We start from the raw sequence: 13,451 nt of genomic DNA, 5'->3' as shown, positions 1-13,451 counted from the left end.
AAGATTTATCCTATTGTGAAAATTGAAAAGACATAACTCTAAATAGACCAAATTTAACATACAACACAGACGTATAAATAGTTAGTTACAAATTCCCACCTTTCTCTCATCATTCACTAACAAAATAGACCAAATCCACTTGTGCCATGCATGTATATTGAATCTAACACATTTTATGCTTTCATGCATTGTTTTCAATCAAAAAAGAAAAAAAATTCTTCAAGATCTTCTGTTTTTTGTTGGTTCAATTACATGTTTTTCATCTTTCAGATCTCTAAGAATTCATCGAAAACTTGGCGATCGATGGATAAATTAAAGAAGAGTCTATTATTGTGTACCTTTTTTCTTGAATTTGCTAGTGGATTTTATCTACCTGGTAGTTTCCCGCACAAATACTATGTAGGTGATCAATTATCTGTCAAAGTAAATTCCTTGACATCAATTGATACAGAATTACCTTATGGATATTATAGTTTACCTTTTTGTAAACCTTTAGAAGGTGTCAAAGACAGTGCTGAAAACTTAGGTGAGCTTCTTATGGGAGATAGAATTGAGAACTCTCCTTATAGATTCAAAATGCACGTAAACGAAAGTGAGTTGTTTTTGTGTCAAACAAATGCATTATCAGTTGATGAATCCAAAGTTTTGAAAGAACGGATCGATGAGATGTATCAAGTTAATCTGAATCTTGATAATCTTCCTGCTATTCGGTATATGAACAAAGATGGATTCTTTCTTAGGTGGACAGGTTATCCGGTTGGTATTAAGGTTAAGGATGTGTATTATGTGTTCAACCATTTGAAATTCACTGTGTTGGTTCATAAGTATGAGAAGACTAATACTATGCCTGGTGTGATCGGGGCTGGAGATGGCGTTGAGTTAATTACAACGGATGATAAGTCTGTCATAGACACACCGGCTTACATGGTTGTTGGATTTGAAGTTGTGCCCTGTAGTTTTCAGCATAATATAGATTTGCTTAAGAATCTAAAACGATACGATAAGTATGCTGCACCTATTAAATGTGAACCAGCTACTGTAGCCGGGGTGATCCAAGAAGGCAAGCCATTGGTATATAGTTATGAGGTCAATTTTGTGGAGAGTGACATTAAGTGGCCGTCAAGATGGGACGCATATTTGAAGATGGAAGGTGCAAAAGTTCATTGGTTTTCGATTCTTAATTCCATGATGGTTATTACATTCTTAGCAGGGATAGTTCTGATTATTTTCTTGAGGACAATTCGAAGAGATCTAGCTCGATATGAGGAGCTTGACAAAGAGGCTCAAGCTCAGATAAACGAGGAGTTATCAGGATGGAAACTAGTTGTTGGTGATGTCTTCAGGGTTCCGGAGAATTCAGAACTCCTCAGTATGATGGTTGCTGATGGATGTCGTATTTTAGGAATGGCAGTGGTGACAATATTATTCGCAGCTCTTGGATTTATGTCTCCAGCCTCTCGAGGCACGCTTATTACTGGCATGCTTTTGTTCTACATGTTCTTAGGTATTATTGCTGGCTATGTTGCTGTTTGGCTAATGAAAACACTGAATGCTGGTAATACCAATGGATGGCTTTCGATTTCGTGGAGAGTTTCTTGTTTTGGCCCTGGAATTGCATTTCTTATACTAACTGTTCTGAATTTCCTCTTATGGGGAAGTCATAGCACTGGTGCAATTCCTTTCACTACATACATTATTCTGTTGTTGTTGTGGTTTTGCATTTCCATGCCTCTTACACTCATAGGTGGATTCATCGCTACAAAGGCTCCACACCTTGAGTACCCTTGTCGTAGCAATCAAATTCCTCGTGAAATTCCATCAAACAGATTTCCTACTTGGGTGTTGGTAATTGGAGCAGGAACTCTGCCATTTGGAACTCTGTTTATTGAACTCTTTTTCATCATGTCTAGCATATGGCTTGGACGTGTTTACTATGTTTTCGGGTTTCTGTTGGTAGTATTGATACTGCTAGTGGTTGTTTGTGCTGAAGTGTCTTTGGTCCTGACTTATATGCATCTTTGTATGGAAGATTGGAGATGGTGGTGGAAATCATTCTTCGCGTCTGGCTCAGTTGCAATCTACATATTCTTCTACTCCGTCAACTATCTTGTTTTCGATCTCAAGAGCCTGAGTGGACCTGTTTCGGCTATGCTATACTTAGGCTACTCACTTTTAATGGCGCTTGCTGTTATGCTAGCAACTGGTGCTATAGGGTTCTTGACGTCTTTTTTCTTTGTGCATCGTCTCTTCTCTTCCGTTAAAATAGATTGAAGAAAGTGACCTGTTTGAGTTCCATTTTCCATGCTATTGATGATTAACATGAAGTTCAGGTGGACACTAATGTTAACCACTTGCAAATATTGCTAGCTTTTATGGTAGACTACTTTATTTCAAATTTGTTGTCATGTTGTTTCATACATTTTAAAGGAAATAAGATTAGTTACTGAGAAATTATGAATGTGTGTTTAGTGTAAGTTTAATTCCAGCACTAGGAATTTGCAAGCACAACATATGACTTCTCAGTTCTCAAAAACATTTTTGAATTGTTATCAAAGATGCTTATTAATGTACACCATGGTGATTGTTTAAATACTTCTTATGAACACTTAAAAGACTCCACTAGAGTTTGTTGTTTCATTGCATAACCTTATACTATGTTGGTAAACACTAAACTATTAAATCAATTATTATCTTTGATTTACAAAATTGATGCTACTATATTTTACCTTATATTTGACTTGAGCCGAAGGTACATTAGAAAAAAAATTCTACTTATATAAGATAGGTGTAGTTGTGTACACACTATAAGGTAACACTGAGTATATTATTGTTATTGTGTTTAGGAAAAATTCAACCTCGCATGGTTAATAACGACTTTCTCAGCGAATTCACTTTTAATATATTGTGACAATACTATTAAAATTGCGACGTTATGGAGTAAAAATATAGAGATTTGGTTTTAGTATATTAGATTTCATAAGGATGGAAGGATGCACTATCGTCGGTTGCTAGTTGGTAAGAATTATGCAGATATTAGTAATGTAAAAAATAATTATTGGTGAATCTATGTATTATTATTTTATACAAGTATACATGTATAAGTTATTGCACCTCCTTTTATCTTGTATAAAAGAATATACAGATTCAATCATAACTTTGCAATTTTCTTAATTATTAATCATACAAAAATTAATATATAAATAACTCGTTTCTTATGCGGCTACCAATCAACCTATAGTAATTTGTTTGGCAAGATTTGACTTGAACATTTGAGAAAACATTTTAATTCTTACTATTCAATTTACAAGGGTCATAAGATATGGTTTCTCCCTAGACATGATGAAAATAATCTTTTATAATCCCTTATAAATTAAATAAAAAAACAATTCAAAATCTTTTAATTAAAATGACTTAAAAATTTTACAACCGCAATACGAACTCTGGCACAAAAAACTTGTGAACCTCAGTCAAGTACGTGTATGTATTGTTAATTCAATAAATAACTCAAAATTTGGTGGTAAAGATGAACTAATTTTTTATTTTTTTTTGTATTTTGTTATAGTAATTGATTTTCCAGTTTTTGATTTCTTCAGCTCAGGTAACCAGAATCCTCTGTTTCTTACCCTTGTTTCCATTATTATTTCGTTTATTGCTTCCGATTAACCTAATGGAAGGTTGATACCAGCTTTATCTTTGTTAATCGCATTTTAGATGCTTCGTTTTTGATGGAATGTATAGTTAGAAAATGCGGAGTTGTATTTTTGTGCTTTTGCAGTTTACAATTTAGTGATTTTATGTTGATTATAACTCGTTATCTGTTTACGATTGAGTGATTTTGTGTTGATCATAACTCTTATGTGTTTAGAATGGAGTGATTGTATATTGATAACTCTTATGTGTTTGTTTTGGATTACTATTATGTTGATAACGATGTGTTTGTTTTGGATTACTATTATGTTGATAACGCTAATGCATATAATGTGTTTGAAGAAAGTTCTCTGTGATTTTCGATCTGGCGTCCTGCATTAAGCGGCTTAGCCTTATTGAAAGAATTCCGCTTAGATCTCCTTTTCCTTTCTTACAGAAAAAATATTCTGAAATTTTGAATGGCTACCTAAATACACTAATTCCATATATTTTTAGAGGAAGGCTTTTCCCCGAAACAACTCTTCTCTAGACGTAGAATGTAATGGTTCGTTTGGTGATTTGAAAATAGTTTGCGACAACACGTTCAGCTTCCAGCAAGTTTATGCTGCTTTTTTAGTGTGCTGACAAATAGGAAAAGGTTTTTGAAACAACTCTTGTCTAGACGAAGAAATAAATGGTGGTAGAATGTAATGATCTATTTGCCCAATAGCTTGTGCGACAACATATTCAGCTTCCAGCCAAGTTAATGCTGCTTTTTTAGTGTGCTGACAAATAGGAAAAGTATTTGAAACAACTCTTTTCTTGACGTAGAAAAAAAATGGTGGTAGAATGTAATGGTCTATTTGCCAAATAGCTTGTGCAACAACATATTCAGCTTCCAGCAAGGTTATGCTTTCAAGCGTGCTGACTAATGGGAGAAAGGTACTTTTTGTGGATGCACAAGTAACTAACAAACAGAAGACATTTCAAATTATCTAGGTTGAGTCTCTTTAGGCTGTTTGATTTGTAGATAGGCTTTGTGAAGTTGCACCAAATGCGCTCAACTTCCACTTCCTTGTCCACCCCTCACCACCTACCCAAATTATATCTTTGGTGTTTAACTTCTTCAAATGGGTGTGCATTCAGTAAACCACAATAGACTGACGGGGACGTTTCCCTATACTGTTTCTTGTACCCTATCAATGCAATATCAGGAGCGTAATGATGGAGTAAGTTTTGTGCTATGCTTCCGGTAATTTATATTTATTTTGTATATATCAGATTTTCGTTGTAGGGGAAGTCTGCAAATTCTGTTCCTGTGAGGATTTAACATCCTTTCTGCTACTTCATCCGTATTGTCACCATTGATTAGTTTATTCGGAACGACAATTGATTTTGATAGAATAAGTTAGTCATTAACATTTTACATTGACTGCACCATTATTCATATTGGAGTATTCGTGGAACTATCTTCTTTTTTCTTATGCCTTTAAAAATAATAATTCTAATGTACTTCATTCTAACCTAGCTAATATATTTTAGACATTTTTTATCTAGACTTGCTCCTCCTCTCGGAAGAGGAACATAATTAATGTACTATAACACTTTGACCATAACCTAACCTAGCCAATATTTTAAGACATACTCTGCTAAGTCTTTATTTAGATTTGCTCTTTCTCTTGAATGAGGGACATAGTTAATGCTCTAAAACACTTTGACGGTAGCATTGCTACTATAACATTACTTCTGCCTTCTGGCACAGTTCTGCACCCAACTTAGCTGTTTATATCATGGTATTTCTCACTATTTATAACATAAGCAGAACATGTCGACTGAGAAGAGTCCGCTTGAGCAAACGTCACCTGCTGTTGCATCATCATGCCGAAAAAAGAAGTCTGAAAGTGCCACATTTTTGGAGGATGTGAAGGATCATATTGATGAGTTTATACATGCCTCAATGGATGAACACGCATCTTGCTTTAAGAAGACCATCAATAAGGTTAGTTCCAAATCAAAATAGCATTATTGATCGTTCCTTTCTTAATGAGGCATTATGATTTATTCTTAACAGCTGTGGTTATGCCTTCAGATGTTTGGGATGTCTAAAATTGTCGCTGAAAGAAATGCTGAAGCAAAGGAGGTTGAGAGCTCACTTCCTCTCCAAACTGTTGTATCTGAGTAAAGATTCCCTAAGTAGAAAGAACTCGGGAAGGTGAGATTGTGGAGGGTCAAAACATGTATGCAGTCTAAAGCCCCTTCCCTCATCAGGTTTTATTGTGCTATCCACATATATCAATAAACAACAATTTGAGATGCTCTTGCCTGAGAAGTTGTGCTGCTTTTTACATCTGTTGGTTTTACCAAACATTAGACATGTCTAGATAAACAAAATAAATGGGCACAACAATTTGAGATGCTCTTGCCTAAGAAGTCTTGCTGCTTTTTACATCTGTCTGTTTTACCACACATTAGACATGTCTAGATAAACAAAATAAATGGGTACAACAATTTGAGAGGCTCTTGCCTAAGAAGTTATGCTGCTTTTTATGTCTGTTGGTTTTGCCACACATTAGACATGTCTAGATTTTTTTTTTAAAAAAAAAACTAATGGGCATTACAATAACCTGATGAATCCTCATAGTGATTGTTGGATCCTTTGTTTTATGGTTTGTGCTCTTCCTTTTCTGTCGACATCTAACTAGCTTTAGCTTTGGACCATACTCTATGCTTGTTCTCTAGTTACATGCGTATTTAGAGATATCATCCGAGGGTTTGATCCAGGCTTGGATGGTGGAGTTTTCAAAATACGCTTGTAATGGTGCCCTGATAAGATGTATGCGTCCACGATCAGTCAACGGACCAGGTCCCTTAACTCAACAAGAACAGGAATAAAGAGTAAACGATGAACAGAAGACGACACAAGCAGTTTACGTGGAAACCTCCTTGCTCAAGGGAGTAAAACCACGACCTGTTGCACAGGATTTTCAACTGTTTCTCTAATCTTTCTTAAGCAAAAGTGAACCCAGTTACAACCAATGTGAGAAGAAGTTATTGATCATATGACCATGTAATAACTCTATTACTTGAAAAGCCTAAGCAGATACAACACTGCCCACTAAGCTATTACCCCTAGATAACTTAGATTTTGCTAAACGGAGACCCCATCGCTCGCTAAACCACCTAACTCTAGATGATTTAGAATTTGACTAAGCAGGTACAACACTGACCACTAAACCATCCCACCTAGATGACTTAGAATTTGACTAAGCAACAAAACAATGTTGCCCACTAAATCAGTTAGGGTTAACTGATTTATACTTTTACAAACCAAAAACAAACTATCTGAATCCTTTATAAATTAGGAACAAATTTATAATATAACCACGAAAGTATAACTCTTAAGACACACTCTGACGCTTGCAGCTCCTCGGGACCTTGTTGTGCTTGCTGGAGAATATTTCACCAAGGTAGTCTTTGCTTGTATACTTGAGAATTTTCAAGTCGCAAAAACCTATAAAATGATAGACACAAAACTCAAACTCAACAAAGATGCTTCAACACTTCATCAAATCTTTTTGTTGAGTATGATTATTATTCTTCCTTGAAGATGACTTTTTCTTTTTAAGCTTGTGAGTTTTTGTTTGTCAAAATCTTGTGTTTGTGTTTTAGGATAAGAGACTATATCACCATGTACACAAACCCTTGGGACGAAGCTATCGGCTAAGAGTCTGCTGTCATGAAAAGTTGTGCACCTACCACATCAGAATTGACAGCTTTTTGACAGCTATCTTTACGTCCTTCGTATGCAGACTTTTCGGGATCAGGTCCCTTGCTGAGTTCTTTGATGCTTGAGCTGTTTGACAAAGAATTGCTGACTCTCTTCGTCTTTTTGAATGAATGAACTTAAATATGTTGTTTGTCATGTTGAAATTATCACACCTCTAAAGAGTTATTAACCGTTGGACAAACAACCTTTTCCATTTTGATTGGTTCAATAAGTTAGTGCCTCACCCACCACTGACAAGGACAACTTTATAGTTGTATCCCATTATGCTTTTGTATTTTGATTGGTTCAGTACGCTAGTGTCTCACCTACCACTGACAGGACAACTTTACAGTTGTACCCAATTATGCATCAGATGGAGAGAACTCTGCCGAGTTCCTGCATTTGTGAGTCACTAAAACAGACAATCTCATCCACTCGTCTTATTGGTCCAGTATGCTGCACCTTTCATCTATCATTCGACATGACAACTTTACAATTGTTCCCCAGGATGAATTCGGATGAGAGCACTCTGCCAGCAACTGAATCAATGTATTTGTGAGGATAAACACCTAAAATATAACATGTCCTTTGTAAAAAATTTGACTCATGACAATTGTTGCCTAATATGGGGATGGACCTTTTATCCTCATCAGTTAGCTCGGTAGAAAGTAACCTTTTCTAGAGTACTTAGTTTTTGTTGTTAAATAATATAAATCCATTTCTCTCCAAAACATTGCTTGAAAAATAATGATATTAATTTAAAATTTTCTAAATGTGGGGGAGGGAAAAATTTGACAAGAAAAAAGGTGATTCTGAGGTCATTTTGGACGGAAAATACAATTCATTATATCCGATGATGTAGGCTATTAAGGACAAAGAAAATACCTTAATTCAACATAAACATGACAAATTTTATTAGTAGCTTATAGCTGCCTTGACTTTCTTCTACCTTCATTAAAAAATTTATTGGTTCTTGTGAACCTTTGTAGATTTTGCTTTAGATACGCCACTTGATTTCTTTGGAAAAATTGAAAGTGATCGCTGTAACATTCTTGCGTGTGAGTATTCCTTTTGTTGGATGGGTAAGGGGATGGAAAAATAACATGTATGAAGTTAATACTTTAAAAAATCTGTATAATTATACATATATAAGTGTGAATATATTATTATATATCGAATAAAAATTAGAATAATTAATTCATACGTTATATAACTAATTTCAACATTAATAATATCTTTATCCCCATTTGTAAACTGTGAGATAACAGTTCTCACTTGTGAGTCACTGTTTAATCCTCTTTTTGCACTTTTTAACTATACTGGTTAGTTATGGCTTTGACTAATATTACCACAACTTTCCATGTCACATCACATATTATTTTTTTCTCTCTCCTAATTTTTTAAGGAAATTCTTTTTTGGTTAGATGATATTTTATCTATATTATTTTATTTTTTAAAAATATTTTTTTTTAATTTTAATATATTTTAATTAAATATAAAAAGAAGATCAGTTCATTTTAAAATAAAAATATTTAAACTTTTAAATATCTGATTAAATTCTGACTAAATCTTCTGATTATTAAGGAGTATTTTTTTTAACCACGGTTAAAGAACAAGAGTAATTAATTAAGTAATTTTCAGACACATAACATTGCGAAATTAAAGGCTTTTTGGGGAATTTACTTTGAATAAGTACTAATCAATGAATGTGTGTGTTGATTTTTGCTATGTTTTGGTTCATAACTCCGAGTAACACAATAGGGGTGCGAAGCAACATGCTCAATACTCATATTTATACTAATAGATTCAAAGGTATTGAAAAAATTGAAATCATAGGTTCGAAACATAATTTTTAATACTTTCTACGTCTCAAAAAGATTAATTGTTATAACTTGAGCATTTGAGTCAAAACTTTTCGAAGATTCCTTCATAAGTGATTGTAAATTACTAAAAAAATTCAATCTTTTCAACTTTGATTTCGTAGAAACCCTAGATACTAATGCAAAAGTAGATATTTAAATTTGTATAAAACTTGAATAAGTAGACATATTTATTTTACCTGACAATTCATGTGAGAATAAATTCAAACTAATTTGTATTATGCAGATAAGATATATCTCTATTTATTTAATTTTATATAAATTTAAATATTTATTTATCTATTTTTAAAATTAAAAGACATAAATATTAAATAAGATCGAGTTAAAAAGAATATTTATATATGGTCTATATTTTTCATTAACCATGTTATGTGTATAAAATAGTGGGTCCTACTTTCACGCGTTTTAGTAGGGGGGACCCAGTTCTAAATTCACGAACTTGTTTTGACTCAATTTAATACTCCAGGACTTTAGTCGACAGGCCTACAGCATAGATTTTTTTTTTAAAACTCAATTAATTTATATTTATGTCGTATAAGGTCTTATTTAGAAAAAATTATTTTTACAAAATTTTCTTTTCACGAGTCTCCCGAACCAAAAGGCCTGTAGTATCATACATAAGTTTTGAAATTTTTAATTTAAGAAATAACTTTATCTGCTACACCACAACCTTAGCGGCAGCTAACGAATTTTATGACTAGCTGGGGCAAACCAAAAGTCCAAATATACTATTATCCCCTTGAGATATACTTTTTTGTGCTACTAGCGTTCACTTGGAATTGATGGCATATCCTTCCTCTAACTCATAGTTATTATCTCGCAAAGTTATTATTTTTAGTGAAAAAATTTGACTTTTTTTTCTAAAGAAAGAATAATAATATAAAATAATTACTATTAATTGAGTAACCAACCTGATGTTCGAGTTAATGATTGAAGTAACACATCAAACATTTTATGGAGGTTGATACAAATTTTAAAGGGAGAAGGTAGAAGTACCTCCCTAGGCTATAATCCAAGTCTCAGAGACATACCTTAGCAAACTGAGATCTTAATACCCCTAAATTCATTATTTTGTAATTTTGAATACTTTTTTTACTTACGTGGCATCCAATGTATTCCACGCGCCTCAATTGCATCGAGTCATAAGATGTGTCATATAAGACAAAAGGTGTACATTATTATATATAAAATAAGTTTAGAAGGGTAATAAGACCCTGTTTAGTTAATGTGTGTCTCTACCTTTCGATCATAGTTTAGGGGATACTTGTGCCTTCTCCCAATTTTAAATTTCCAAAGTTTTGATATTTTTTGAAGTTATAAAATCAAAATTTAATCATTAATATGTGAAATTAGGTCTTAGGCCTAACTCAAAAGTTAACTCAAAGGGAGGAGGATCGCTCAGCCTTATAAAGAGTCCACCCATTTCATTAATCACCGATGTGGGAGGATTGCTCATGCCTTATAAAGAGTCCATCCATCTCATTAATCACCGATGTGGGACTTTTGTCATTCTTTAACACCCCACCGCACGCCCAGTGCTTAGCATCTGGTGCGTGGGCAATTCCCAACATCGGGTAAGACGGACCCTGCTCTAATACCATGTGAAATTAGGTCTTATGCCTAACTCACACCCCAAAAACTAGCTCAAAGGGAGGAGGATTGTCTCTGCCTTATAAAGAGTCCACTCATCTCATTAATCACCGATGTGAGACTTTTGTCATTCTTTGACATAATATACATTTAACAAGGATTGATCTTCATATATATATATATATATATATATATATATATATATATATAAAAGTGAAAAATAATGGGTAAAAATCAAACATAAATTTAAAACTATAGGGTCTACCTCTGTCCCATTTGTCTCAATATTATTATTATTATTATTAATAATAATAATAATAATAATGGGTGTGAACCAAAGGAATGAGGTTAGGGACACAATCACACAAAGTATCATTTACATGTTTGATGTAGGATTCTTTTGTATTTAAATTATCCAAAAAATAAATTGATGTCATCCAAAGAACACCACATATAGAGATGACTAAGGTTTAATAAGCATAAAATAGAAGTTAGCACATGTGGGAGAAACACTAAAGCATGTTGTGTCCCAATGACCAAAACAATTTAAAAGAATCACTAAACTAATTAACAACTACACATGTATATGTACCAACAATTTATAAATAGTGGGGTATAGCTTGCGGAGTACACTAATATCATATTCATTTGAATTTAATATTTTTTATATAAAAAATAAATTTATATATAAAAATATACGACAATTACAACATAAAATAAATTTAAAATTAAATTCATTAAATTTAAATTTTGAACCCGCTTTTATTATCCAATCCCAAGAGCATGTAATTGCAAATTATGAGACATTGCACATTAATTTGTGTCTTTCTCCTGGTACCCTGGCATATGACACTTTCTTTTTCTCTTTAAATTCAAGAACCCAATGATGGGAGCAATGTGCTTTTCGATTTAAATAAATCATGTCCAAACAAAAATCTTCATTACTTGGAACATGCATTGAGGTAACCTCCACATTCAAATTTACCAAATTATTTTATAAAATTATTTATTAAATTGAACCCATTTAATTTATATAAAACATGTTAAGAAATTTCAAATGGGAATTTTAAAAATATATAGTTTTTTGAAAATATTTACATCGCGTTATTCAATATACAATTGTATAAAGCGTAATTTTTTCATTGAATCTATATGTAGTGTCAATACCGCACTAGTCCTAATTACTAGGTGTAAATTGCTCTACGTGACGAGAAATTTTAAAAAACTAGTTACATATGAACAACTTCAATTTTTTAAAAAACTAATTCGATATCAACTGAGTGATCTGACGGTATAAAATATTTTTAAGTGCGCGTATATATAACTTTAACTTTTTTATATTTAGAAATGATTTAATTTTAAGATTTTTATTTTTCCCTCACATAAAATGGAAGAAAGGAGTTTATGCAATTTATTATATTATAGATGAAAAGAGTAGAACACCAAATGTTTTTTTTACGCCTTTATTTTCAGTCAAACTCTTAACGTTTTGATGTAACTGTGAATCATGGCCTCACACATTGATCTCACATCGTCCTATTTGAATAATCATTAAGTTCAAATATTAATTAATATCATGGTTAATCATATCATACTTGTGTGATAGCCGTTAAAAGATCATAAATAAAATAAATAGTTTGGACTAAATGTCAAATATATACTGTTGTTACATTTTGGGTATGAATCAGATAAATTCATTCTTATTTAATTGTTCATAAATCACATAGCTCAATGCGATAAGTTCAATTGAGAATTGAGACTCTTATATAATACTCACTTATTAATCTACCTTACTTTATCCATAGATTTTTTAAAAAAGAATCATTTGCTCAAAATGTTGTATATTTATGTTTAAGGGCTAATAATTCCATATAGATAATTGATCTCATATAATAGTAAACAAGATTTGGTTAAATGATTCAAATCTAATCAATAATTATGATGGTCTAAGATCATTATTCTGTGTGTCTTGTCCATACCTTGGACTCACTAATAATGTCTCATATAAGCTGCAATAATAATAATCATGATGTCCCTTAATTATTTTCCCTCTAATATATTTTAATTTCATTTTACAATCATAGGTTAATTAAGATTGAGATTATTATGGAACAAAAAGTATTATAATAATCATGGGGACTGCATCTGGTCACCCTTTTTGAAAACCCAATTTGTTACTATCACACATTTTAATTCTTTAATCATTAATATCTATAATAATACGCTTTTATTGTAACTGATAAAGTTGATGTCACATGACCAATTATCTCAATACAGGATACGATTGCGTACATTATACCCTTATGATCCGATATCGAAAACTTATTGAGTGTTCTTTTTAATCAATTATGTCAATTCCAATTAGCCAACTGGTAACTACTAATGATTAAAAAATAACCTTTGTAGGGTCCTTTTGCTTAATTTGGTTGACAGACAAAAAAAGCCTGGATTGGGAAAAAATAGCAATTTCACTATGAATGTTATCTCAATAAATCCCAACTACATAAACCCCTCATACCTTCACACTTAACTAAATCTCCTTCCTCAACCAATTTCATTTTCTATCTCATTCAGGCATTTCAACAAAC

General features: G+C 32.6%; 2 protein-coding genes across 12 annotated transcripts; both read left to right on the top strand.

Annotated features, from left to right (window-relative positions):
• Window positions 1-109: 109 nt before the first annotated feature.
• LOC101266833 (transmembrane 9 superfamily member 11-like) lies at window positions 110-2,454 on the top strand. The gene has a single exon (XM_019214343.3). It carries the CDS (start codon window positions 151-153, stop codon window positions 2,269-2,271), a length of 2,121 nt encoding a protein of 706 aa, XP_019069888.1. The 5' UTR covers window positions 110-150; the 3' UTR covers window positions 2,272-2,454.
• Window positions 2,455-3,229: 775 nt separating this feature from the next.
• Window positions 3,230-6,158, top strand: LOC101267126 (uncharacterized). Of its 11 annotated transcripts, none has more exons than XM_010324424.4 (4): window positions 3,230-3,471; window positions 3,563-3,598; window positions 5,450-5,626; window positions 5,717-6,158. In XM_010324424.4, the coding sequence occupies exons 3-4, from the start codon at window positions 5,453-5,455 to the stop codon at window positions 5,807-5,809; spliced, it is 267 nt and encodes an 88-aa protein (XP_010322726.1). In that variant the 5' UTR covers window positions 3,230-3,471; window positions 3,563-3,598; window positions 5,450-5,452; the 3' UTR covers window positions 5,810-6,158. The 11 variants fall into 11 exon arrangements, with proteins under 11 accessions (XP_010322726.1, XP_069155429.1, XP_069155426.1 ...); XM_069299325.1 differs by having other exon boundaries at window positions 3,335-3,471; window positions 5,699-6,158; XM_026031583.2 differs by having other exon boundaries at window positions 3,341-3,477.
• Window positions 6,159-13,451: the final 7,293 nt, after the last annotated feature.

The sequence above is a fragment of the Solanum lycopersicum genome, chromosome 6 (genome assembly GCF_036512215.1).
Source record: "Solanum lycopersicum chromosome 6, SLM_r2.1".
NCBI classification, from domain to species: Eukaryota; Viridiplantae; Streptophyta; class Magnoliopsida; order Solanales; family Solanaceae; genus Solanum; species Solanum lycopersicum.
This window is presented reverse-complemented; position numbering and strand designations above follow the sequence as displayed.

Coding starts and splice junctions, on each gene's coding strand:
- LOC101266833 (XM_019214343.3), top strand. CDS start 151: ATGTATATTGAATCTAACACATTTTATGCTTTCATGCATTGTTTTCAA.
- LOC101267126 (XM_019214574.3), top strand. CDS start 4,758: ATGGGTGTGCATTCAGTAAACCACAATAGACTGACGGGGACGTTTCCC. Junction 4,857..5,449: donor ATCAGGAGCGTAATGATGGA/GTAAGTTTTGTG, acceptor TAACATAAGCAG/AACATGTCGACTGAGAAGAG. Junction 5,627..5,698: donor TTAAGAAGACCATCAATAAG/GTTAGTTCCAAA, acceptor TATTCTTAACAG/CTGTGGTTATGCCTTCAGAT.